Source organism: Notolepis coatsorum (genome assembly GCF_963971535.1).
Source record: "Notolepis coatsorum genome assembly, chromosome: 1".
Lineage (NCBI taxonomy): Eukaryota > Metazoa > Chordata > Actinopteri > Aulopiformes > Paralepididae > Notolepis > Notolepis coatsorum.
Genome location: NC_140165.1, coordinates 304,589,682 through 304,617,637, shown reverse-complemented (window position 1 = coordinate 304,617,637; position 27,956 = coordinate 304,589,682). Strand labels below are relative to the sequence as shown.

The 27,956-nt window shown below is 44.6% G+C and overlaps 1 protein-coding gene across 1 annotated transcript; it reads left to right on the top strand.

Moving 5' to 3' along the window:
• Positions 1–326: 326 nt before the first annotated feature.
• tmprss5 (transmembrane serine protease 5) lies at positions 327–26,915 on the top strand (the record flags this gene model as incomplete). Its single annotated transcript, XM_084310928.1, has 13 exons — positions 327–383; positions 7,825–7,966; positions 8,849–8,929; positions 9,991–10,104; positions 10,485–10,626; positions 11,730–11,843; positions 11,961–12,004; positions 13,099–13,261; positions 18,398–18,582; positions 18,726–18,824; positions 19,426–19,568; positions 24,827–24,979; positions 26,907–26,915. The coding sequence occupies 13 exons, from the start codon at positions 327–329 to the stop codon at positions 26,913–26,915; spliced, it is 1,446 nt and encodes a 481-aa protein (XP_084167054.1).
• Between the last annotated feature and the right edge of the window lie 1,041 nt (positions 26,916–27,956).

Sequence of the window (27,956 nt, the reverse complement as noted above, 5' to 3'; positions counted from 1 at the left end):
ACATTAAAGGCAAAGTGTTTTAAAAGGGAATCCCTTTGGTGGCTGGGTAGTCTAGAAGTATAAGCATTCACCTACCACCGCGTAGACCTGGGTTCAATTCAGGAAGATTGGGGGATGGGAGAAAATGTCAAAAAGGTTAAAAAAAAAATTTTTAAAAGGCCTCATGTCTTGCCAGTAAGGTTTAGAGAGGGGATGTGGGAGTTACATTCCCTGAGCTGAAGGGGATTTCCTTTGGTATCCCTCAAGGCAGAATTCTGGGGCCATTGCAATCTTTTCTTTTTCTTTTACACATTAATGTTATCGAATCGGCTTGTTGTTATATGCGGATGACTCTGCTTTATTGGTTTCAGGCTAAAGTAAAGAAGCCGTTCAAGTGTCCTCGGGTAATGACAGAATAACATTCCAGTGTTAGCAAGTCATTGCATTTAGGCAAGACAGAATGCATGTTATTTGCATCTAAGCACAAACTAAGGAATTCAGACGGTTTTCAGTCGCATGTAATGTTGTGAAGATACATTACTATACCTTGGAGATAGACCAGCATGTGACAGGGGAACATGTGGCTCACAGGGTAATCAAAAAGGTATTTTTAATTTAAATTTTTTATCCTTTTACGCCAGATTCCCACCCATGACTTGCCCTCCCCCTAACCCAGCCAAATGGGTTAGTATAGCGATCAGCCCAAGCCTCAAGCAATGCTGACTCCGGGAGTCAAGACCGCAGCCTCTTGCATTGGTGACGAGCGCAATCTCCGCTACGCCACCTGACCGCCCATCGAAAAGGTATTTTAAGTATTTTACTCAAGTACTGTAACAAGTTCGAGCTGCTTGTACTTTACATGAGTATTCTCATTTTAGGGAACTTCTACTTTTACTCCACTACATTTCAAAGGAAATATTGTACTTTTTACTCCACTACATTCATCTGAAACCATCAGTTACTAGTTACTTTGAAGAAAACAAATGTTTGCATAGAAAACATGGCAAGAATGTATGAAGATTATATACTTTCACATTTGAATCCTGCCAATTTAAAGAGGACGTAATTAGAGCAGCATAACTGGACCACATACCACTTTAACATGACCTATAATCAGAGCAGCATAACTGGACCACATACCACTTTAACATAACCTATAATCAGAGCAGCATAACTGGACCACATACCACTTTAACATAACCGTTGTTAAGGGGCGGCTAAGTGGCGCAGTGGGCAAGGCGCTCGCCACTAACGCAGGAGATGCTGGGTTCGAGCCCAGCTCTCGGCGTTGCTTCCGGCTTGGCTGGTCGTTCATACTATACAATTGGCAGTGTTAGGGGGTGGGAAAGCCGTTGGGTGGGGATCGGACGTTGTGGACAGCACACCTACAGTACTGCAGGTCGTTTGGTGCGCCTGTACAGCAGAATCAGGAAGTATCGGGGGCAGCGTGAGCCTCCCACGCGTTACTCCTCGCCGCTGAGAGATCGCGCTGTACAGGTGAAAAAATGCAACAGCTGCCTCCTCGTGTACCGGAGGGGACACGTGATGCAAGGCTTCGTCCACATTGCAGCCGACCAGTGGGAGGCATGGTCTAACAACGTTCGAGACAGGGGAGGGTAGAATTGGATAATACGAAATTGGGATGGGAAAAGAAATAGAAAATGGGGAGAAAAAGTAGATTAAAAAAAAACATAACCGTTGTTAGAGGTCAATGGTTCAAGGGTTGAACGCCCCCAAGCACTGGAATACACAAACGTCATGTAGAATGCATACTTTTACTTTAGATACTTTCTTCAATAGAAAATACTTCTCTACTTTTACTCAAGTATAATTTTAATGGAGGACTTTTACTTACGGTAAGTAAAATTAGAATGGAGTACTCATTTATCTGGGTATTTCTACTTTTACTTAAGTAAAGGAACCGTGTACTACTTCTTCTACCACTGCAACAACGGATAGGCTTCAGAGGTCACAGAATGAACGAGGGCCGTCCTCAAGCTTAGCTCCAGACCTTATATCAGTCCAACTGCCTCCCTGTTCTGTTCATATAAGGGCGGTACAGTTAAAACCTATGGTTTTTAAGATTGTTCATGGCCTTTGTCCAAGGTACTTTTTCAGCCAAGTCAGGCATTATTTCATATACTGTAGTCATGATACAAGGGCTAGTGTGGGTAATGGCCATTTCTAGACGTTTTTACAACCAGGCAAAAGGTCATTTCTCAATACAGAGTGGAACAAACTGCCTAATGGAATAACATGATAGGCCGTTTGTTCCACTGTCCTGCACCTGTTCCTGAGAAATTAGCTTTTGAATGACTTAAAAGATGGCTGTTGGACAAAGTACAGTAGAAAGAGCATTTACATTCAGAAAAATCACAACTACCCACCTCATACTATAGTCTACCCATATACCCTGTATGATACAGTGCTGTATATACCGCATATTTACATTTATATTTTTATATTTACTGCATATATCCATATTTGTCTGAATATACCTGCATATAACCCCTATATATACCTACTTATACACCTGCATATAACCCATAGCTCTGTATGATAGCATGTACAATAATGCTGTATATATATATTATTTATTCTCACCGCATATATATCTATCCACACCTGACTGTACCTGACATGCACATAGTCCTTTTACATATCTGCTATACTATATCTATATCTGCACATATCCTACTCTTACTAGTTACGCTGCTGGCCAGTATGACTACTACCATAGTGTCTTTATACCTGTATCATTGTACTATTATTACAACTCTGTATACATCTGATTAGCACTACACCCAGTAGTACTCGTTTGTATTTTGTACCCAGTTTAATCACCTGTACATTGTTGCTGTTGCACTGTTACATTTGCACTCTGGATGCCAGACTTATTTTCGTTCTGTACCTGCGCTGTATAATCACAATACATTTGAATCTAATCTAATGAATTGCAAGTCATGTTTAATCTATGCTGACGACCATGTTTGTGTATTTATAACAATTTCCCGCCTTTGGGACCACAATGGAAATAAGTAATGTGGGGCGACAGTGGCTCAGGAGGTAGAGCAGTAGTCTGGTAATTGAAAGGTTACCGGTTTGATTCCGGATCTTTCCCCAGCAGCGTATGAAGACACTTAACCCCTAACTGCTCCCGATGAGCAGGTCGGCACCTTGCATGGTTGCTTTCGCCGTCGGTGTGTGAATGTGAGACATGAGTTGTAAAGCACTTTGGATAAAAGCGCTATATAAATGCAGTCCAAAGAGGATTTTCTGTGATATGCCTGTGGATATATTGTATTTAAATTTTGGCAAATAAATTCAATGAATCAATTTAATTCAATGAATAGCTTTTCATAAACTATGAGTCTCTACCCAAAATAGCACAAAAATATTTAGCAAACTGTATTGTCTCAGAAAACAAATTGGTGTAACCGTCTTTCACCAGAAGAGGGAGACCTCTAGCCATAGTGGAATAGCAAATCTCCTTGATTCTCCATTGTCCTCTGCAGATAAGGAGCGTCGAATGGCAAAGCTAACATTATATCGACCAATCATTCATTTGGAAATCAACCCTGTCTGAATACTCTGAATTCCAGCCCAATAGTTACCTCTCTGTCTCATGCGATTGTGTGCCAGTGTTCCAATGCTGTGCTCATTACGCCGAGTTTGACTTTGAAATCATTCCATCTGACACTGGTTAGATGGGCCAAATAGATGTGGGCCTTTTTCTGGGACGAAAGCCTTGTAAGTCAGACGGGGTGGAATGTTCATCCCTGGCGGTTATCTCCTTCACCTGCTCTCTGCCTAATGAGCCCATACCGGCCATACGGGAGATACACATTCAAATCAATCAAAGGCACCAACGGCTAACTCAAAATGGATGATTAATTTAAAGGTGCACTATGCAGTTTTCGGAGGAGGAGGATTTATTTGCAGAGCCTGCAAAAGACATTTACTGTAATTCTTAGAATTATTCATAAGATTAGATTCATTTGTTCAAATCTTATAGATTAGATTTGTCAATGGCCGAAGAGCAAAACCTCCTATCTGCATAAAAAAGGTGCACTTTGCGAGGCACTAATACCTGGTCGGTATAGTTAACACATAATATAGTAATAGTGTCCAAAAACAATGTATTGTATTGGGTATCCTTAAAAAATTGCATTCTGCAAGAGAAAACACTTTTTTTTTTTTTAAATAAGATTTTTCAAGAGGTTTTGCTCTTCTGCCATATGTGATCATAAATTAAAACCAAGTATTTTTTAGGCACTGTGAATAAAACATAAGCCTATAATATGATAGTTAACTAAATTGCGAGCCCTGCCTTTTTGTAAACAACAGCAGTGAAATTACTTTTCAGGTGGTTTTCTAGCTTCAAACAGTGTTCCAGGGATCACATTTTCCTCTGAGGACAGTTTGTTTATTCAGTTATGAAAATATACCTTAGAAATTATTCACTTCTCTGACGTTCACAAAACGACATGGTGCACCTTTAATGAATGAATTAGTTCAAACAGAGTTCACAAAAAAGAGGCATTGACCTCGTTCTGTCGGTTTTATTTAGGCCTACGTATTTCATCTTTATTTAACCAAGAAGTCCCATTGAGATAAACTAAAAAAAGTCTAGCGCATTGCACAGGTCAGATGAACAACAGAAGCGCTGAACCTTACCTGCTCTGCCCTGACCAATTCTGAGTGGTTTCTCCTGCCCCCCGGGGCATATGGCCCTGAGCCATTGTCTTGTATCTCATCCTGTATACATACGCTTGCAGTAGTTCTTAGTTCTATCTATTACTATACATTTCACAATTTTCTTATATACTTTGATTATACTGTCACCATGCTCACTACATGTATTTATTGCTCCATCTCAGCCCACAAACAAGGGAACTCTCTAACCCCCCCCCCCCCATCTCTCTGAGTGGTTGTCTTGTAGTGTTGATCAAGGATGTCTCGGGGTCTTGGCCAAGATGGCAGTGACTGTTCTACGTGCACCACAGAGGCCATGGATCAGCTTCTTACCGTCTTCTGTCCGTGGTCTGTCAACGTGGTTTAGACGTTGAGTTCATTGCTGGGTTAAGTACTTCTATTCTATTCACATAATATGCTTACTACATATATCTATTCTATTCACATAATATGCTTACCACATGTATCTATTGCTATGTCCGCCCATCACAATCACGCTAACTGTCTAACGCCTGTCCCGTCTCCCTGTCAGTGGCTGTCTCGTGGTGATGACCGGAGGGGTGGACGTCCCGTGATGATGACCGGGAGGATGCGACCCCCCTCTCTGTGCCGCCCCCCCACGCCTCAAATAGATCCGCCATCAGCTCTATTTTTCAATCTTTCAAAATGTTCAGTTGCTATTGCATGCACTTATCTGTGTTTCATTACACATATGTGTGCATGCTTACCAACTGTTTCGCCTGTTTTATTGCAACACTACTATCACCGACATCTGAGATGGGAGATCCCCCCCTTGAACAGCCCTTCTAAGGTTTCCTGTTTCGCCTGTTTTATTGCAACACTACTATCACCGACATCTAAGATGGGAGATCCCCCCTTGAACAGCCCTTCTAAGGATTCTCTCCTCCACATTGCCTGTGGTGCATTTTTTCCTATTGCTAGGTTTTAGTGTGTTTTTCCTTACCTTTGCGTGGGGTATGTCTGGGAGTGTTGCATTCATTTATTTTACATTTTTTGGACTTCATGGTGTTTTTGTTTTGTTCTTGATTTATTGCGATGTTTCTTCTTGACTTGTTTAAAGAAGATGTGTCCGGCCCATGGAGACATTAACATTTGTTGTCTGGCCTTACAAATAAATTTGATTTGATTTGATTTGGAAGAGCCACTCTCGACACGGTGATACACCACGCCAACTCTCTTCACACAGACAGATAGTTTGAGAAAAGAAAATTCCAGACACGGAGTGTTACTGTTATTATACCGTTTGATCATTTACACCTCTCTTTCACATGCATATATTTTATTATGACCAGGTGGCTACCGGACTGATAATAACACCTGCACATGACAGTAGCACCGTCACTTTCCAATAGCAGTGTTAAAATGTCCATAATATGTGCATTAAAAGTCATCATCATTATCATCATCTCAGGTATTTATTTTTACTATCTTTTGGGAAGTACCTTTTCACTTAATTAAATTTCTTATTTTTGCATCATCATCACCATCATCATCATCATCATCATCATCACAATCATGATCATAATAAACTTAATTCGTATGGCACTTTACAAAAAGAAATTAAAAAAAATCCAAGACAAATGAATAAATTAAATATTCTAAAGGGAGTGATCTGGAACAGAAAGATCAATGACATACTGCAGACAGAGAGGAGAGAGGAGTAAGTCTTGTCCGTCAGCACCATGCAGGACAGCAGACAAGAACAGAGTTCCTCTTGTCCCCCCCCCCCCCCCCCCCCCCCCCACTGCCCCGTTGAGAGACGATACCTTTGGATTCCAAATGACCGGGATTGACATGATATGAGGCTTTTCAACAATCTGCAATTATAACCTTTGCTCCACGACCAACGAAATTGTCAGCTAATAAAGTTCTTGGGTGAGACGCGTGTGAAGACACAGGTGAAGGTGTTACCTAGCAACACACCGTCCTATCCATGGCCGGCTGGGGGGGGATCTCTGGAGATGTCGTCCTCCTCCTCCCCCCCCCGCCTCCCTCCCCCGACAAAGACCTGGTTGGGCCTACCTCCCCAGGCCCCGTGACCCCCCTTGGACAAACAACAGCCTCATTCTCTGTACCGCTGCTGACCTCATTGTCTCTTTGTGAAGGGAAAATCCAGAGTTGCATTCTGTTAAATGGCAAACGGTCCGGCCAGCTGCTGCATGCGGATCACATCTCTACCTCCAGCCCAGGCCTACAGATGAACACTGAAGAGCTCTCCTCCCGACTACGCACAAGGAAAACATGGTAGGTGGCCATCAGACGCCGACTCTCTCTCTCTTCACAACGGTGTACTTTACAACCTCTCTCGTCCTCGCATGCATGATCCGTCAGTGTCACTTTCACCTGCACCTGTGTACGCTCGCTGTCACCCACCCTTCTGCATCTATACCGGGCGGCGGGTGTGTTTACATGTCAGAGCGCCATGGCCGTGCTGTGCCGTGCATGTTGTTGAGCCGTGGGTGAGGTTAATAAACCTGGTCCGTCTACTTTCAGCCACGTTCTCCAGTGCACAGTGGTACTTAACGTGTAATCATAATTGATTCCTCTTTCTATGCGATTGTTAATTCTGAAAACGAGCATTACATATTCCCTCCGGCACTCAGGCCAACAAGATACCAGATGGTTTGAGGGCATTTTGCAAATGTATAATGTCAATTCCATATGGCATTTTCTTAAAGAGAGCTCTATTATAATTAGCCTACTACTACTGCAATAGGCTACTCCGAGTATCATTTGTGGCAACAAACAAGTGCTCCTTGGAAAGGTCGCTCGGGGCAAACGGATTTCAAAGTGACGAGAGACACACTGGTGTCTGAGTGGCAGGAGCATACAAAGCGTTATTATTATGACTCATGTGGACTCAAGACGGCATGCAAGCGCCTCACACACCTGCAGACATGTGTGACGCGCACGCTTCCACAGCTGCACATCCACGCACCTGCCCTGCTTAATCACGCGTGACATCAGGGTTTAAAATACTCCTGCTCAAGTCTTAACAGACTGGTCGAGGAACAGATGGCGCAATTATTTTTCTAGTTTTCTCGAAGACGTTTTCACCAAAACGTCATCAATAGAAACATATAAAGAGAATGAGATCTGACGTACCCCCTGTGTTGTACCCGATTACAGAGTCTCGATGGAGACACGTTATCAGTGATCGAGAACCCCGTGGCTGTCCACTCTGAGAAGACTGCAGGAGGAGGAGTGGGAGGGGTGCGGGGAGTCCAGGGCTGCCACGCTTGGTTAAAAGGAATTCATTCCACAAAACACGGTAAGCCCCTTATAGTGCTCCGCCTAATGGGTCTCAAACCACAGGCACTCACAGGAATCTCACCTTATTAATACACACACCGAGGCTATAGCGGCAACCTATCACTATAGCTATTCAGAAACGCACAATACCGCCTGTCACAATGCCAAGGCCAAAGATGACTTCACACACTTTATCAACCTATTACCCTCTCCGCGGTGTGTCAATCCTTCACGGGGGGGGGGGGGTTACCGGCGGTGCACTCTTACAAACATGTCATTACAGACCTGCCGGTCGTCGGGTCATATCTGTCGTCCAGCATTCCCACGTTATCCCTTTCACTACCGCACTACAGACGGTTAACCGTTCACTACCACACTACAGACGGCGGTTAACCGTAGTGAAAGGGTTAACCTTCTGTAGTGCGGTTGTGAAAGGGTTAACCCTTTGTCGTGTGAGAGTGAAAGGGTTAACCTTCTGTATTGTCGCAGTGAAAGGGTTATATAAGTATAACCCTTTGGTAGTGTGGTGTAGTGAAATGGTTAAAGACATGCTCTCATCACGCTCAGCCACGTGTGAATGCTCAGTGGACTCTTGTGGCATAATATATATATTCCAGTGCGGCCTCTTTATTATCATCATCATCATCTCTCTGTGTGTCAATGCATGTGTCTCGGCTGACATTTTTAACATTCTCCACAGCCCTATCATTCTGGACTCAAGATTGAGTTAATTGACCTGTCTCAAACCCTGCCCCTTTTCTTGATCCTCCAATCACAACTGTCGCTTACCTCGGACAAACCAAGTTTGTCCGAGGTAAGCGACAGTTGTGATTGGAGGATCAAGAAAAGGGGCAGGGTTTTGAGACAGGTCCATTGTAGTTTCTACTGTGGTGACTACCAGCCCTTAGGTTGGTGAGGCTGCTCGCAGCAGTGTGTGCTCTGGGACTCCTGGGAGGCTTGGCGGTGGGTGTCTGGTTCCTAGGTAAGATACTCTGCTAATAAAAGAATCACCTAGAGCGGTTTAACGGTATTGTACCATTTCTGTACCTGGCTGCGCGGCTTGGCTTGTCCCACGCCGTATTCTTAACCCTCTCACTACTACCACACTATACAGAAGGTTATCCCTTTCACTATACCACACTGCAGACGGTTGGTAGTGAAAGGGGTTAACCTGATGTCGTGTGGTGGTGAAAGGGTTAACGCTTTGTCGACGTGGGGCAGTGAAAGGGTTAACCTGCCGTATTGTCGCAGTGAAAGGGTTAACCAGTTGGTAGTGTGGTAGTGAAAGGGTTAACGCTTTGTCGTGTGGTAGTGAAAGGGTTAACGCTTTGTCGACGTGGGGCAGTGAAAGGGTTAACCTGCCGTATTGTCGCAGTGAAAGGGTTAACCATTTGGTAGTGTGGTAGTGAAAGGGTTAACCTTAATGTCGTGCGGTAGTGAAAGGGTTAACGCTTTGTCGACGTGGGGCAGTGACAGGGTTAACCTTCTGTATTGTCGCAGTGAAAGGGTTAACCATTTGGTAGCGTGGTAGTGAAAGGGTTAACCTTATGTCGTGCGGTGGTGAAAGGGTTAACACTTTGTCGACGTGGGGCAGTGAAAGGGTTAACCTTCTGTATTGTCACAGTGAAAGGGTTAACCATTTGGTAGTGTGGTAGTGAAAGGGTTAACCATTTGGTCGTGTGGTAGTGAAAGGGTTAACCTGATGTCGTGTGGTGGTGAAAGGGTTAACGCTTTGTCGTGGGGCAGTGAAAGGGTTAACCTGCCGTATTGTCGCAGTGAAAGGGTTAACCATTTGGTAGTGTGGTAGTGAAAGGGTTAACCTTATGTCGTGTGGTAGTGAAAGGGTTAACACTTTGTCGCGGGGCAGTGAAAGGGTTAACCTTCTGTATTGTCGCAGTGAAAGGGTTAACACTTTGGTAGCGTGGTAGCTCTTGATGCTCCCGGGTCTGATTGTCTCGTGTGGTTTTTAATGGATCTCTCACGCCTGCCAGGGCATTAAGGGCTGATTAACCTCCCGTGTAATCAAGTCTTCTCCACACGCAGTTAGACTCCTGCTAAGGCCGTCCTCGTCGCAGAGCCCCACGGGGCTGGGGGAGACCAAGGAGACGTCTTTCTGCAACGTGACCGAGGACATCTCCGCCGGTGACCCCAGGAAAGGTCTGTGTTATGTACGTTGCCCTCTCTTTTGTCACGTACTCGTCTGCCTCGTTATCACTAACAAAAGAGCGTAATAGAACACTCTGTAATTATGTGCTCTGAACTGTGGCTAACATTTGAATAGAGTGGAAATGGTAAAGTGGAATAATTACTATTTGTATTCATCAAATCACTGCGACTTCCAGCGCCCTGGTCCCTGGTCTATAGAAAAGTGTCGACCGACATCACACAATATCACACGTAACGATCTGTTTCTGAGTGAACTATGTTAGCGTATAGTCACCAGCCGCGTCTACGACGCAGCTCCCTCTCAAAACGAGAGGCGAGGTTTCTTTGCTTGTTTATTGAGCTCGTCTCTGGAGGGGTTTTCAATCAATCAGGTTCAGTGTTTTACAGAATCAGCCCAGAGAACTCCCTCCTGGAGATCCAGCTGGAGAAGGCCGCCACCTGGCTGCCGGTGTGCTACGAGAGATGGAACTCCTCCCTGGGGACCCTGGTCTGCCGCCAGCTGGGCTACCTGAGGTGGGTCAGCTCTTGATGACAAGACAGCTGTCAGCGCCTCGCACTGACGGAGAACCCAAACAGCCCTTATACTAACTAACACACAGTTACCCTCTCGAGTTCAATTTGGCCACAGTTGATGGCGGCGTGTTTGAAGAACTGTAAAATTACACATGTTGTAATCTTGCTTCTTCGCGCCCTGTCCTGTCGGGGTGGGAATCACCAGAGGCCCCGTGATATTAGAGTCTCGATACTGTAATATTGCGATATATCCCACCCCCTCTACGATGAGCTAGTCATAAGATGAGAAGCACGTTCAGTCACAGACTCATACCCCCCCGACACTCAACTAACCGCCTCGGCCAGTCCTTCATTCCAGCGGCCATCAGGCTCCACAACAGTGGGCAGGGATTGCTGCCAGACATCCAACTACAACTACTAGGAACCTAAAAAGGACAATAATACTACCTTATTTGGTAATAGGTAATTTGTTAAGTAATTGGTAAAGTATATTATTATATACTTATTGTTATGTGTCTTGTAAGCCCATATGGGCTGGGCATACATCTGTATGTAAGACACGAAAATAAAAAATATCAAATCAAATCAAATCAACCTTATGCATACTGCACCTTATGTGAATACTGTATATTTCAGTTAGTTAGTTAGTTCATTATATTGATTTGTTATATTGTTTACACTGCTTGTTCTTACTACCTGTACCTCCCCTCGCCCTCCCCATGCTGCTATGGTGCCTGAATTTCCCCAAGGGGATCAATAATGGAATATCTTATCTTATATCGCACTTTATTACCTTTTCAACTGCAAACGATGTCCCCAAATGGAAAACATCTAGTAAGATAAGGTGTTCAGTCTGCTCACCTCACTCCAATAATTTGTATTGCAACAAAATGGGATTGTCAAGCAAAAACACAATATATAATATATTATAATAATCCTTTTTTTTATAATCGATACTTGGCATAATATTGTGATATATCACTGTATCGATTTCCCCCTACCCCTATACTGTCAGGCATTATTATTATTATTATTATATATTTATTATAGAATTATTCAATACCGACTCTTCTTATTTGCCTTTTAATATGTTCTCTTTCCAGATTGACTAAGCACAAGGGAGTGAATCTAACGGATATCGGGCCAAACTATACTGACGGCTTCATACAGATTACCTCGGAATACAAGAGCAGCCTGGAGAATTTATGGCAGTTCAGGTAAGGCAATTTGTCTCTGGACAGCCTACTCTTGTCAGAGGGCATAATGATTATGAAAGCTATGGCTGATAACACATTAACCACGCATGGTCAACTACCTCATTTATTTTCATTTAGGGGGAGCTGCGCCACAGGGAAGGTTATAGCGTTAAAATGTTTTGGTAAGTTGTTTCAACATAACTTTTGCTTTCTAACACTGCCTTATTAATTGCTATAACGTTAAAGCCCCAATCATCTAAAAAAGATCATCAGGAAGACGCTACACATTAGTGACCAATAATAATAATACACATTATTTGTATAGCACCTTTCATACAAGAATTGCAGCTCAAAGTGCTTCACAGCGATAAAAAAAGACAGGCATAGAATGAGCACACACAATTTACAGAGCAAGAGCAATGCATAAAGTGCAGATATTTCACATTAGGATCTAACATCTCAATAGGCCTCTTTGTTTACGGTTTGATTATCACTGACAATTTAAAAATAGACAGTAATAGAAGAGAGAGTAAGATAGAATAGACGGTGCAATACAATAGAATAGAGAGTAAAATAGTGCAGTGGTTCCTGTTTGATACGCACACAGTTTAAAACCAGACAGTCTTTCTCCCGTTTGATATAATACATATTATATCATAATGATGAATAGAATCAATGAAGGAGTTCTATTATGATGCTGTGACTTACTGTGCCAGTCAATTCCCGTCTGTTTGTGTGTACGTTGTGTACGGTGTGTGCGGTGTGTGCGGTGTGTACATTGTGTACATTGTGTACGCAATGTATGGCCATCAGAGCCATGAACAATGAACATTGAGTGCTCAGAACATTGAACTATCCACACACAAGCACACATGAACACACACACGACACGCACGCTGTGCACGCAAACACACGAGCAGCCACTTAACACTTTAACATGAACGGGCACACACTCATGTCGCACACACGCACACTTATGGCCAAAGGAAAGGACACTTTAAATTAGAATAACAGGAACAGTGTATTGCACTACCAAAGCTAACTAGCATGTCCCATATGCTCTGTAAATAACTATGTACAGATACCGAGATGTCACTCCATGTTACCTGTTACCTGTTTACTGCACAATGTTGTTTTTAAATTTTTTGATTCTATTATATGTACTACTGTATTGCACATCGTTGCGGGCAAGACCACCCGCATTTCATTGTATACCTGTATGCCGTGACAATTAAAACTCTTGACTTGACTCTTGACTTGACTTGTGTGGGTGCAGAGTGTGGAACGCGGGCCAAGCTGCCCAGGATCATCGGGGGGGTGGAGGCCACCCTGGGGAGGTGGCCCTGGCAGGTCAGCCTCTACTACAGCAACAGACACACCTGCGGGGGCTCCATCATCACCAGCCAATGGGTGGTCACGGCTGCCCACTGTGTGCACAAGTAAGAGACCCCCTTTGTTGACCTTAACCCCGGAATCTGTGGTTTTGTAAGAGAGAGGTCATCGACTCCGTTGTTATAGGGTTGTTGCACGATACACGGATACTAGAACAGTATCGCCGTATCCAGCCGTTAAAAATACTGTCTTGTATTTTACTGCATGTTATTAATATCGATACTTTTAGAATAATGGATAATAGAGTTGAGTGATTGGAGTAGGGTGTGTGTGTGTGTGTGTGTGTGTGTGTGTGTGTGTGTGTGTGTGTGTGTGTGTGTGTGTGTGTGTGTGTGCAAGATTTGCGTAGTGGGCAGGTCAACAGTGTCAGCTGATTTTAAGTAGCCAGACGGAGATTAGCTATATAGCTCAGCAGCTGTAACATAATATATATATATATATATATATATTCTTTTGACAGCATACGTTCAAAATATTTTCCGTTATTCTATTAATAAAAATAATTGTATAAATAATTTTTCATGTTCTGTCATCTAATATATATATGTATATTCCATTACGTCCTGATGTTTTAGGTTTTTGCCGTGGTATCGTTTTAGAACCGGATATCGTGATACACTACCATGTTATCTGTCATTTTGGAGATTATTCATACAGTGGTTCTCTCTCTCGTCACCGTGGTTCTCTCTCTCTCGTCACCTATGGACCCAACTCTTTAGATGAGGGAACGGGTACATACGCATACAATACGCGACCACTGATGGATCCATGGGGCTTGGATAAGCCCTATGGACCCAACTCTGACCACTAATAAAAACGTAACTACACTAACGTTATAAGAGCTAACATTGCTACCTACTGTACAAGTGCATTGGTTTAGTGCATTTCCTACTTCCGGTTGCTACTGAACGGACATGTTTGTGCGGACCTGTTCTCCCAAACTGGTCAGCAAATGACTGTTTTCATTTTTACGTTATTATTATTATTATTATTATTATTATTATTATTATTATTATTATTATTATTATTATTATTATTATTATTATTATTATTTTTTTTTTTTTAAACATTGATCTTAACTGATCACTGCGACTTTATTGCTTTTATCGTTATATATGCCTATGTTTGTGTACAGCACTTTGAGCTACATGACATGTATGAAAGGTGCTTTATAAATACTTACTTACTTACTTACTCTCTCTCTCATCACCGTGGTTCTCTCTCTCTCGTCACCGTGGTTCTCTCTCTCTCGTCACCGTGGTTCTCTCTCTCTCGTCACCGTGGTTCTCTCTCTCATCACCGTGGTTCTCTCTCTCTCGTCACCGTGGTTCTCTCTCTCGTCACCGTGGTTCTCTCTCTTGTCACCGTGGTTCTCTCTCTCTCATCACCGTGGTTCTCTCTCTTGTCACCGTGGTTCTCTCTCTCTCGTCACCGTGGTTCTCTCTCTTGTCACCGTGGTTCTCTCTCTCTCGTCACCGTGGTTCTCTCTCTCGTCACCGTGGTTCTCTCTCTCTCATCACCGTGGTTCTCTCTCTCGTCACCGTGGTTCTCTCTCTCTCGTCACCGTGGTTCTCTCTCTCTCGTCACTGTGGTTCTCTCTCTCGTCACCGTGGTTCTCTCTCTCATCACCGTGGTTCTCTCTCTCATCACCGTGGTTCTCTCTCTCTCATCACCGTGGTTCTCTCTCTCGTCACCGTGGTTCTCTCTCTCGTCACCGTGGTTCTCTCTCTCTCGTCACCGTGGTTCTCTCTCTCCTCACCGTGGTTCTCTCTCTCTCATCACCGTGGTTCTCTCTCTCTCGTCACCGTGGTTCTCTCTCTCCTCACCGTGGTTCTCTCTCTCTCATCACCGTGGTTCTCTCTCTCGTCACCGTGGTTCTCTCTCTCTCTCTCGTCACCGTGGTTCTCTCTCTCTCTCTCCTCACCGTGGTTCTCTCTCTCTCCGTGGTTCTCTCTCTCTCATCACCGTGGTTCTCTCTCTCTCGTCACCGTGGTTCTCTCTCGTCACCGTGGTTCTCTCTCTCTCTCTCCTCACCGTGGTTCTCTCTCTCTCATCACCGTGGTTCTCTCTCTCTCATCACTGTGGTTCTCTCTCTCTCGTCACCGTGGTTCTCTCTCTCGTCACCGTGGTTCTCTCTCTCTCGTCACCGTGGTTCTCTCTCTCGTCACTGTGGTTCTCTCTCTCTCGTCACCGTGGTTCTCTCTCTCTCATCACCGTGGTTCTCTCTCTCTCGTCACCGTGGTTCTCTCTCTCGTCACTGTGGTTCTCTCTCTCTCCTCACCGTGGTTCTCTCTCTCTCATCACCGTGGTTCTCTCTCTCTCATCACCGTGGTTCTCTCTCTCTCGTCACCGTGGTTCTCTCTCTCGTCACCGTGGTTCTCTCTCTCTCGTCACCGTGGTTCTCTCTCTCGTCACCGTGGTTCTCTCTCTCTCGTCACCGTGGTTCTCTCTCGTCACCGTGGTTCTCTCTCGTCACCGTGGTTCTCTCTCTCATCACCGTGGTTCTCTCTCTCTCGTCACCGTGGTTCTCTCTCTCATCACCGTGGTTCTCTCTCTCTCTCCTCACCGTGGTTCTCTCTCTCGTCACCGTGGTTCTCTCTCTCTCGTCACCGTGGTTCTCTCTCTCTCGTCACCGTGGTTCTCTCTCGTCACCGTGGTTCTCTCTCTCTCTCGTCACCGTGGTTCTCTCTCTCTCGTCACCGTGGTTCTCTCTCTCTCATCACCGTGGTTCTCTCTCTCGTCACCGTGGTTCTCTCTCTCTCATCACCGTGGTTCTCTCTCTCGTCACCGTGGTTCTCTCTCTCGTCACCGTGGTTCTCTCTCTCGTCACCGTGGTTCTCTCTCTCGTCACCGTGGTTCTCTCTCTCGTCACCGTGGTTCTCTCTCTCTCGTCACCGTGGTTCTCTCTCTCGTCACCGTGGTTCTCTCTCTCTCGTCACCGTGGTTCTCTCTCTCTCTCCGTGGTTCTCTCTCTCGTCACCGTGGTTCTCTCTCTCGTCACCGTGGTTCTCTCTCTCTCGTCACTGTGGTTCTCTCTCTCGTCACCGTGGTTCTCTCTCTCGTCACCGTGGTTCTCTCTCTCATCACCGTGGTTCTCTCTCTCATCACCTGGTTCTCTCTCTCTCGTCTCCGTGGTTCTCTCTCTCGTCACCGTGGTTCTCTCTCTCTCGTCACCGTGGTTCTCTCTCTCTCGTCACCGTGGTTCTCTCTCTCTCTCGTCACCGTGGTTCTCTCTCTCTCGTCACCGTGGTTCTCTCTCTCGTCACCGTGGTTCTCTCTCTCGTCACCGTGGTTCTCTCTCTCGTCACCGTGGTTCTCTCTCTCATCACCGTGGTTCTCTCTCTCATCACCGTGGTTCTCTCTCTCGTCACCGTGGTTCTCTCTCTCGTCACCGTGGTTCTCTCTCGTCACCGTGGTTCTCTCTCTCATCACCGTGGTTCTCTCTCTCTCATCACCGTGGTTCTCTCTCTCTCGTCACCGTGGTTCTCTCTCTCTCGTCACCATGGTTCTCTCATCACCGTGGTTCTCTCTCTCTCTCGTCACCGTGGTTCTCTCTCTCGTCACGTGGTTCTCTCTCTCTCGTCACCGTGGTTCTCTCTCTCATCACCGTGGTTCTCTCTCTCTCGTCACCGTGGTTCTCTCTCTCGTCACCGTGGTTCTCTCTCTCATCACCGTGGTTCTCTCTCTCTCGTCACCGTGGTTCTCTCTCTCGTCACCGTGGTTCTCTCTCTCTCGTCACCGTGGTTCTCTCTCTCGTCACCGTGGTTCTCTCTCTCTCGTCACCGTGGTTCTCTCTCTCTCGTCACCGTGGTTCTCTCTCTCGTCACCGTGGTTCTCTCTCTCTCTCGTCACCGTGGTTCTCTCTCTCGTCACCGTGGTTCTCTCTCGTCACCGTGGTTCTCTCTCTCTCATCACGTGGTTCTCTCTCTCTCGTCACCGTGGTTCTCTCTCTCGTCACCGTGGTTCTCTCTCTCTTGTCACCGTGGTTCTCTCTCTCGACACCGTGGTTCTCTCTCTCGTCACCGTGGTTCTCTCTCTCGTCACCGTGGTTCTCTCTCTCTCATCACCGTGGTTCTCTCTCTCGTCACCGTGGTTCTCTCTCTCATCACCGTGGTTCTCTCTCTCGTCACCGTGGTTCTCTCTCTCGTCACCGTGGTTCTCTCTCGTCACCGTGGTTCTCTCTCTCGTCACCGTGGTTCTCTCTCTCTCTCGTCACCGTGGTTCTCTCTCTCATCACCGTGGTTCTCTCTCTCTCGTCACCGTGGTTCTCTCTCTCTCTCGTCACCGTGGTTCTCTCTCTCTCTCATCACCGTGGTTCTCTCTCTCTCGTCACTGTGGTTCTCTCTCTCTCGTCACCGTGGTTCTCTCTCTCGTCACCGTGGTTCTCTCTCTCTCGTCACCGTGGTTCTCTCTCTCTCGTCACCGTGGTTCTCTCTCTCTCGTCACCGTGGTTCTCTCTCTCGTCACCGTGGTTCTCTCTCTCTCTCGTCACCGTGGTTCTCTCTCTCTCATCACCGTGGTTCTCTCTCTCTCGTCACCGTGGTTCGCTCTCTCGTCACCGTGGTTCTCTCTCTCTCATCACTGTGGTTCTCTCTCTCCTCACCGTGGTTCTCTCTCTCTCGTCACCGTGGTTCTCTCTCTCCTCACCGTGGTTCTCTCTCTCTCATCACCGTGGTTCTCTCTCTCGTCACCGTGGTTCTCTCTCTCATCACTGTGGTTCTCTCTCTCCTCACCGTGGTTCTCTCTCTCTCGTCACCGTGGTTCTCTCTCTCTCGTCACTGTGGTTCTCTCTCTCTCATCACTGTGGTTCTCTCTCTCGTCACCGTGGTTCTCTCTCTCTCTCGTCACCGTGGTTCTCTCTCTCTCGTCACCGTGGTTCTCTCTCTCTCGTCACCGTGGTTCTCTCTCTCATCACCGTGGTTCTCTCTCTCTCTCATCACCGTGGTTCTCTCTCTCTCGTCACCGTGGTTCTCTCTCTCTTCACCATGGTTCTCTCTCTCTCATCACCGTGGTTCTTTCTCTCTCATCACCGTGGTTCTCTCTCTCTCATCACCGTGGTTCTCTCTCTCTCTCATCACCGTGTTATCTGACTCATCACTGTGTTATCTGACTCGTCACCGTGGTAATCTGACTCATCACCGTGGTAACTGACCCGTCACCGTGGTGATCTGACTGGTCCCCAGCTACAGGCTCCCGCAGGTCTCCAGCTGGGTGGTGTACGCCGGCGTGGTGACCCGCAGCACGGCCAAGATGGCGCAGTACACCGGGCACGCGGTGGAGAAGATCATCTACAACAAGAACTACAACCACCGGAGCCACGACAGCGACGTGGCCCTGATGAAGCTGAGGACGCCGCTGAACTTCTCAGGTCACTGCGAAGTATTCAGACCACCGAGAGATTTACATCATTACTGTGATCATCTCGCTCTCAATCAAGGTGCCATTCTGTTAGAGGCAAAGTTTTAAATGGCAAATTAACATATTATGGCTTTTTCTTTCTTTTTTTTATAGATACCATTAGGCCCGTGTGCCTGCCTCAATATGACTATGATCTCCCGGGAGGGAGCCAGTGTTGGATCTCCGGCTGGGGCTACACTCAGCCTGATGACGGTAGGCTGCTGGAGCGATTCTCTTGAACTCTAGAGTCCTGTTACTTTACCAGTTACTTTACCCTCTTCAGCGCAATCCCTGCTGTTCCTCGCATTACAGTAGCTCCGGATAGTTTGTCCACAAATCAATGCAAAGTCGATGGCGTCGCGCTCCCGTCCGTACGAGCTGACTGAGGCTCACTGAGGGAATCTAGTCTACTGCACACAGTGCAACACAAATACACTTCAGCGAGACTCAAGTCGGCTCGTACAGACGGGAGCTCGGCCCCATTGACTTTGCATTGGTTTGACTTTGTGGCTAACTATCCGGAGCTGGTGCGAGGAAGGACTCGATCGACGACATCGATCAACCGATCAATCAATCACTGGTAGGTGGGAAATATGGCTAGGGTTCCAAAAATCTGAACTACCCCTTTAACCAGTAGTGTAGTCTAGGCGGGGTACACTGGGTACACTGCCTGCAAAACTTTGAAAATGATGGGTGTACCCTCTCTGCAATTTCTTTAAAATCAGTCCAAAGCATTTAAATCTCCCCGGCTGTAAAAGCTGTAAATGTTAACAGTGTGTGTTTGTTTGTAACACCTTTGTTTTCTCCTTTTCAGTTCACATCCCCGACACTCTGAAGGAAGCCGCGGTTCCGCTAATAAGCACCAAGAAGTGCAACAGCTCCTGCATGTACAACGGAGAGATCACTCCACGGATGCTGTGCGCCGGATACACCGAGGGGAAGGTGGACGCGTGTCAGGTCAGTGGAGCGCGGGGGCGGACCTTCCTACAGGCGATATAGGCGGTCGCCTAGAGCGCCACCCAGAGGGGGGCGCAACATTTTTTTTTTTTTTTTTTTTTTTCTGTGCAGTTTTGGCGCCCCCCTCTATATCTGCAACCATTATTTTTACATAAAAAAAATTCTAACATAAGGGAAAATGAGCCAAAAATCTAAAACGGTCGGTCGGTCTGAGCCTCAGCTTTAGGTGTTCACAGTCAGAACATGCTAGAGCGCTGTGCATTGATGGGTATCGGTCAAGTGTTTATAGAATTGAGCGTTGAGGAGAGAAAGACTAACATTAGAGAACTATGAAGAGGCAAAAGCCATAAAAAAAAAGAATACAAAAAAAAAAGAAAATTACAAAAAAATTTAAAAAAATCTTTTTTTGGGGTGGGGGGGGGGGGGGGGGGGGGGGGCCCAGTGGGGGCGGCCCAGTGGTGAATCTCGCCTAGGGCGCCAAATGTGCTAGGTCCGCCCCTGAGCGCGCGGCACGTTCCTCGTCGGGTTGGGTTCTAGAGTTACCGTCGATTCACCCGCTTCCGAGTGTGCTTCTCACGCAAACAAACCTTTGACACGGCATATAGCTTGCATCTTAGTAGGTGTGGTATGTATTCAGATTATTATTCTCATGACGCATCAAACCTTCTTCCCTAGTGATATGGCACAATGTCATAAACACAGCTCATCGGTATGGGTTCACATTTGAAACGATACTGGTACCGGTACCAGTTACTGGAATTCGGTATCGGTACCCGATGGTACGTTTTTTTTCGGTTCCAAACTTCTCAATTTCAACATTGTTATTTATTTAGCATGTATTGTTTTTAAATGTGTTAAGCCTATAGGGGGACCCTGCTTTTCTTTATCATAAATCGACCAATTATCATATCATGGGGTAACATTGGAAAGCCACACTCATTGGCTACAACCCTGTGCAAAGATTTTCGAGATCGCCAAATGATTGACGGAGCTAGAGCCCCGGTAGTCGGCGGTGGTAATGTGTACTTTTGCGTACTTTGGGGCACGCATCACATATCGGCATGTAACTCGAGAACCGCTGAACGGATTTTGTCACCTGAAAGGGCAATCAACAGGCAACAATTATGGCTTTAATTCTATCTATATATTGTATTAAAATAAATGCACACGGGGCACCCTTGTGGCGCATACTATAGTGCCTTGCGCACCTACGCGGCCGGGTTCGATCCCAGCTTCCGTCGTTATTTGTCGCATGTCCTCCCCACTTCTCCTCCCGTTCGCCCTCTCCTCTGTCGGTCCTGCGTGACCAATAAAGCTGTAAAAATGATAAAAAATTATAATAAAAATAAAACAAAAGAAAATGCACACCCGAGCCATTAGTGGTCGGCAAAGTGGCATCGTGAATCGTCCACATGTGGGCCCTTGGATGTTAAGAGGTTAATGTTTTTTTTTATTTATTTTTTTGTAACCAAGAGTAAAGACCATAACCCTATCAAAAACAGTAGTCAAAGTGTATATTTTCATTTTTACCAATGTTTTATACGATTTATCGGAAATACGAATTTATCTAAAAAATGCTAATTATCGTAAAACCGCAAGGAAATGACTAAATCCAGATTCAACCCTGCCATTGGAAAGAGGAGCATTTTCCCTATCCATAGATGTATGATTTGGCCATAATAAGGTCAAGTTCAAGGTCAAATATGAATTCATAATTAAAATCGATTATCATTTATTACTGTATCTACAAATCCTTCTGTTTAATCATCTTCCCTTTATTCATTTGCTTAGATTTTTTTTACACTTGATCTCAATAAGGTGGTGAATGAGCTCAGTGAGCGACCTCGGTTACGGCACAATTGTAACATGGTGTTATTCACCGGCACAGATGCAAAAATAAATCATAATTTATATTCTCCTTTTCTTCATTAGTTTACTCAAGCCTAGTAACAGACACAATATTTCGGACACTGGAAATACATATCCCCAGGTCCCTAGATGTTCCTAGATACCAAGAACATGCAAATTGACCTTGCAGAAGTGGAGCAATCTTCCATTTACTTAGGCATGTACCTTTAGGTGAAATAGGGCTACAGCTTAAAAGGTTAAATATCAACATTATCTGGCCATCCTCAGTAAATATTATCAAACTCCTCTGACCTCGTTTGGTCTTTCCAAAGACCCAAGAGACAGTAATATATATATTTGTGGAAAAGGCTCCCTCTTGTCTATTATATTACACTCTTACTACACTAAACATGTAAAGGTACCGAAATATGGTACTGATTGATCTAGCGTGAATCGGTACCCAGAGTAACCGATGTAATTCGGTCGGTACCCTTAAAAGTACAGAGTTTGGGATCGGTACCCAACCCTACTCATCAGCCACTGTTGTCATTTAATGATAATCACTCAATTATTTTGATTACACTCACCTGTTATTTGATTACATTCACCTGTTATTTGATTATACTCGCCTGTTATATTACACTCACCTGTAATTTGATTATAATACACTCACCTGTTATTTTGATTACACTCAGCTGTTATTTTGACTACACTCAGCTGTTATTTTGACTACACTCACCTGCTATTTGATTACACTCACCTGTACACTCACCTGTTATTTGATTACACTCACCTGTTATTTTGATTACACTCACCTGCTATTTGATTACACTCACCTGTACACTCACCTGTTATTTGATTACACTCACCTGAGGGCCCTCATGCATCAACGTGTTCTACGCACAGATCTGTGCGTAACCCGTGCGTACGATCATTTCTAAGCAAAGAGTGGGATTCATCAATTTCGATTTGAACTTGACTTCGTGCGTACATCTACGCACATTTCAGACCTGGCGTACCTAGCTCCCAGTGGTAGAATATCGTTACTACGCATAAGCACTCCTCAGTCCTGCATTAGTTCCAAGGCGGAAATAAAGTCACTGGCGCGTGTTCTGTATGACCCCCGTGATTCATCATAGTTCATTGTGAAACAGCGATATTAGTGTAATTATGGTCAAAACCCTATAAATAGCATTTGGAATAATAGATCTTTCTCTCAGAATGAATGCAGCATGTCATATATGTTACGATGAATTGAAAATGGGGGACCCTGATGTAAACAAGACGAAAGTCTTTCTCTGGTCTGCATCCCCTTAACAATTGTATGTATTGAGCTGTACTGTACTGTACCCATTCTGCAATCTGTTAATAAAGTTCTCATTCATTCATTCATTCATGGTTTATATAGCGTTATCGGAATATACGGGGTGTAGGCTACTGACTGACTGCGCTCCGCGTAGCTTGATTGATTGATTGATTGATTGAAAAGTTTATTAACAGATTGCAGAATGGGTACAGTACAGTACAGCTCAGTACATACAATTGTTAATTGGGGATGCAGACCAACTTTCGTCCTGTTTACATCAGGGTCCCCCATTTTCAATTCATCATAAATCATAAAGCTCAACTCGTTATTATTTTGCGCACAGACCGCCGAAACACGGGAACGTTTTGATTATATTTAAAAGGCTTTACGTTAAACGAAACAAGTGGAATTTCGAAGCTGTAAGCAGAATAAGTCATATGAATATAGTGTTCTTCCCCCTTTTTACTGTACAAGAAAGAATAGAAAACGCATTGCAATGACACCATGCAGATAGTGGACAGACTATATGATGGAATTCAAGTTCATGTATTGAAAGGCAGGATACATCATACATGCAGTGAGATTCATTGTTCTTGTATATGCTCTCGTATTATATTGTTTATATAGGCTACCCAATACTGACATCAAAATAGATTGTAGTAGTATGCCTCTAGAAATCATGCAGCAGGTAGAAAATTGACGGGAGATCCATCGCGATTTGGAATAGAATTGAGGAGAACTTTAATCCGTGGGTATTAATCAAACAACACGGGAAAAGGCAGTCATATTCCAGCGCGGTCTTTATTAGCCGACAACAAAATAGATGCCTCTAAAAATCATATAGCCAATCGAACACAACTAATAAATAAATAAAGGCATTCATATTGTACAGCACGGTTATAATGACACACAACACAACCAACGCCAAACAGTGGTCAACGAACGGTCTTTATTAGTATTTTGAGCTGTCCAGGCAGAATTGCAGCAATGGTCTTAGGGAGCCGTTGATATCTGACATCACCGTTTACAAATCCGCCTTTTATTTATCCACCTCTGTTACGAGGACCTCCACCTCGGTGTCTGTGTAGTTTCTCTTTTTCGTTCGCTTTGCCATCCTCCAACATTCCACGCACAGGGATTCCCTCATGGTATTTGAAGGGGAGGGCCTGACCATATTTGGTTGGTCGGGGCGGTTTTGGTATGCAAATACGTGAAAGCGTGCACGAGCTGCGGCGCAGGGCCAAGGTGGGATTCATCATGACAGGTGTGCGTAGAGCCTGCTTACGCACGTGTGATGAATGCCGACTTCCCTGTGCGTGCGCTAGTTCTAAATTCCGTGCTTACGTGTGGAAGTAGGTCAAGGTCAAAGTCCACGTTGATGAATGAGGGCCCATGTTATTTTGATTACACTCACCTGCTATTTGATTACACTCACCTGTACACTCACCTGTTATTTGACTACACTCACCTGCTATTTGATTACACTCACCCGTTATTTGATTACACTCACCTGTTATTTGATTACACTCACCTGTTATTTGATTACACTCACCTGTTATTTGATTACACTCAGTCACCTGTTCTTTTGATTACACTCACCTGTTATTTTGATTACACTCACCTGTTATTTTGACTACACTCACCTGCTATTTGATTACACTCACCCGTTCTATCCCTTCCAAGATGTCTGCGATGACGATGTTATAGTACACTATTAGGGCTGGGTATCAAAAATGTTATACTTTTATGGTATCGATCGAAAAATGCTGAAACATTTCGATACCTAAGTAGTAGTTAATCTTGTCACTGTCAGTGAGCCAATAAACATTTATTCTGTTCAACCACAATCCAAAATCATCCAAAATGTAACAGCGCCTCTGATTGGCTCACATAACTCAAAATAAACTAAATAAACAAAATAAGGTATCGAAAGAAGATATTGTTTCTGTATCGGTATCGAATCCCAGGTATAGGTATTGGGACCCGGTATCAGAACCTTTTCAAATGATACCCAGCCCTATATAGACTGTGAATAAGTGCTCTCACATGGCCGTCTGTAATGGACCGCAGAGTGGGCTGTGTCTGTTGTTGTCCCCCCCTCCAGGGAGACAGTGGAGGTCCTCTGGTGTGCCAGGATGATAACGTGTGGAGGCTGGTGGGGGTGGTCAGCTGGGGGACGGGCTGCGCGGAGCCCAACCACCCCGGGGTTTACACCAAAGTGGCTGAATTCCTAGGCTGGATCTATGACATGATTGAGGTGAATAGACAGGAGGAGGTGACTTTAAGTGTCTCACACAGGCTAGGATGGGCGAGGTAGCGTTACAGTGAGTCAGTCAAATCAAATGTATTTGTATCGCCCGAAATCACAACGAATTGCCCCCCCCCCATGGGCTTCACATATTAAGAAGAAATATCACAATAGATCCACAACAAAAAACCACCATAAAATCCACAATTTTGCAACACGCCCAGACTTTCCCCAATGATGATAAGGAACACAGGTTAGCACGGCTGCCTCACAGGAAGAAGGTCCTGGGTACGAACCCCAGCAGGGGGCCTTTCTGTGTGGAGTTTGCATGTTCTCCCCGTGTTTGCGTGGGTTTCCTCCAGACATGCATGGTAGGCAGGGACTACAGATGAAAACTAGCTCATTAGCTATGTGGAAACTGAGGATTTTGATTAATGTGCACTGTCCCTGAGTAAAAAAAATTATGAAATACTTAAAACTCCATAAAAACTAGCAGTAGGGGAGGGGGGCCTCAAATGGGCAAATCAAAGGAAATCCCCCATCAGGGTGTCATGTGGTGTTGCAATGGATGATAAATGGATGGAGGATAGAACAAGCGAATAATTGGTATGCATAGGCGGCGCGTATATTAAGGCTAGGGGAGGCTATGCCTACCTAGAATATTATGCTCGGAATCTTGAAATGTATATAATATATGCGCAGGCTGCTGGCTATTGTGTGTGTCTTGTGCTGCAGTCGGCTGGCCGAGGTGTCAACGACGACGAAGGTGTCAATCGGTGGCAGCGTTTAACATTCCCGGTACACGCAGTAACCAATCACGCATAGGCTCAGGTTAAATAATGTAGGCCAATCACAGTGACATCATTCACATGATCATCCTGATCCCGCAGGCAGAGTAAACTAAAGCAAACATCTGTGTTCTGAATTTCAGCCCGCCGATCGCTTTGTAGCGAACACCAGCACGCTATTTTGAGTCAAATTTCTAAAAGCTAAATGGATATACGGTATTTTTCCAAGGCATAAACAAAGTAAATTAGAAGCTGCACCGGGCTGCCCCTGGGCACAACTACGGATCACCTGAGGCTGTATGTTGTTTTATCTTGGCAAACAAGGGCTTGCTCTAAGAGGACATGATGAGAGTCAGAGTTCATCAAATCGTGGAAACTTTTTAGAGCTACTGTATGTACATTGTTTTCAAAGCATGATGAGATCTAAATTACAAAAAACTTTCACTTCATTGCAACTTGTGATTCAAGTTGTAAACGGTCTTTCTCACCAAGACGAAACGTCGCATTTATCTGACAATGGTTAATATATTATTGGATGCCTTCATTTGAACACTTAATTTGCACTATATATAAATGAGTGGGGCTCGCTGTAGTATAGCCTAGTAGTAGTGTGTGTGTATATGAAATCAGAACCTGGACAGTTTGCGTGCAACCAAAAATAAAAGGTCAAATTTTTCGAGCTGCTAGCGGGGGGGGGGGGGGGGGGGGGGGCCTTTCCCAGCCTTCCGTGATCGTAAGCCCAAGCGCCGCCTATGTTGGTATGTATATGCATATGTACATGAAATATAAACGCATATACGTACATACATAGTAGCAATAGTATCTAAAGTATATAAGAACATTTAAAACATAAAATTAAAATAATAATAGAACTAAGAACAAAAACGCATAGAAATACAAGCACTGGTATGAAAAATAAGATGATGACTCAGTCAGTCAGTGGAGAGGACGGTGTGTCCTGTACATGTACACGATGTTACACTGTTATTGGAGGAGTTTGGGAAGTCTGTTCGTGGCGGGCCTGTGTGATATCACCGCAATGGAAACCATTTTATTTACAACCATCTCAAGATGTTGACATTTGCAGTTTACGCCAGATAATTGTGGGACGTTGCATTGATATAGTGTTTTATTGTTTCTCTTTGCAGAGTAATTGAGAGAGATAGCCTAATGAAAATGAGTGACATTGTCATTAAGGACAAGAACAGAAACAGAAGATGCCGCTGACATCTCCTAAAATCATATAACGAGCCAATATCTTCTTCTTCTTATTTTTTTTTTTACTATAATTTTAAATGTCTGTCATATAATGTATACTCTAACGGAGACTCGAAGGAAAACCATATATTTGTCATGTAATAAAAATAAATAAACGATGCTCTAAAACCACCTGTGTCCAATTTCATTATGAGAGCAGAGCGTGAAAATATGATGAGCCTGTAACTCTTGTCCAAATAAATAGGTCGACCGATTCTCTCCACCAGGGGGCGTTTGTGTATCATTGCCGCAGAGAAGCAAGCAGCTGCAGAGCCGCAGAGCCAGCGGCGCTCTCAGGGCCGCGCTCTGACGGCCGCGCTGTGAGGGCCGCTCAGCAGCGCCACCCACCCAATGGCTGAATTGGAGTATTGCACTGTGCGGGCACAGAATGAATGAATGAATCAATGAAAACTTTATTTTAACAGATTGCAAAATGGGTACAAATACAATACAGTACAGCTCAATACACACAATTGTTAAGGGGATGCAGACCAGAGAAAGACTTTCGTCTTGTTTACATCAGGGTCCCCCATTTTCAATTAGCTGTGAGATGCGCGATGCCAGAGAGGATGGTAATACTGTATGAGTAAATTAACTATACTTTTGCTCAAACAATATCTTGAATGAATGCGTTTACTTATTTCGAACATGAATTGAAAATAAATAATAATAAAAAACAAGTAATAAACAGATTAAAAAACAAACAAGCAAGCAGGAGTAGGAGGATGAAGTGTAAACGTATGTATTTCCTACCCCCTTGATTGATTGATTGAAAACTTTATTAACAGATTGCAGAATGGGTACAATACAGTACGGCTCAATACACACAATTGTTAAGGTGATGCAGACCAGAGAAAGACTTTCGTCTTGTTTACATCATGGGTCCCCCATTTTCAATTCGTCATAACATTTATGACATACAGTACATGACATCAGTGATG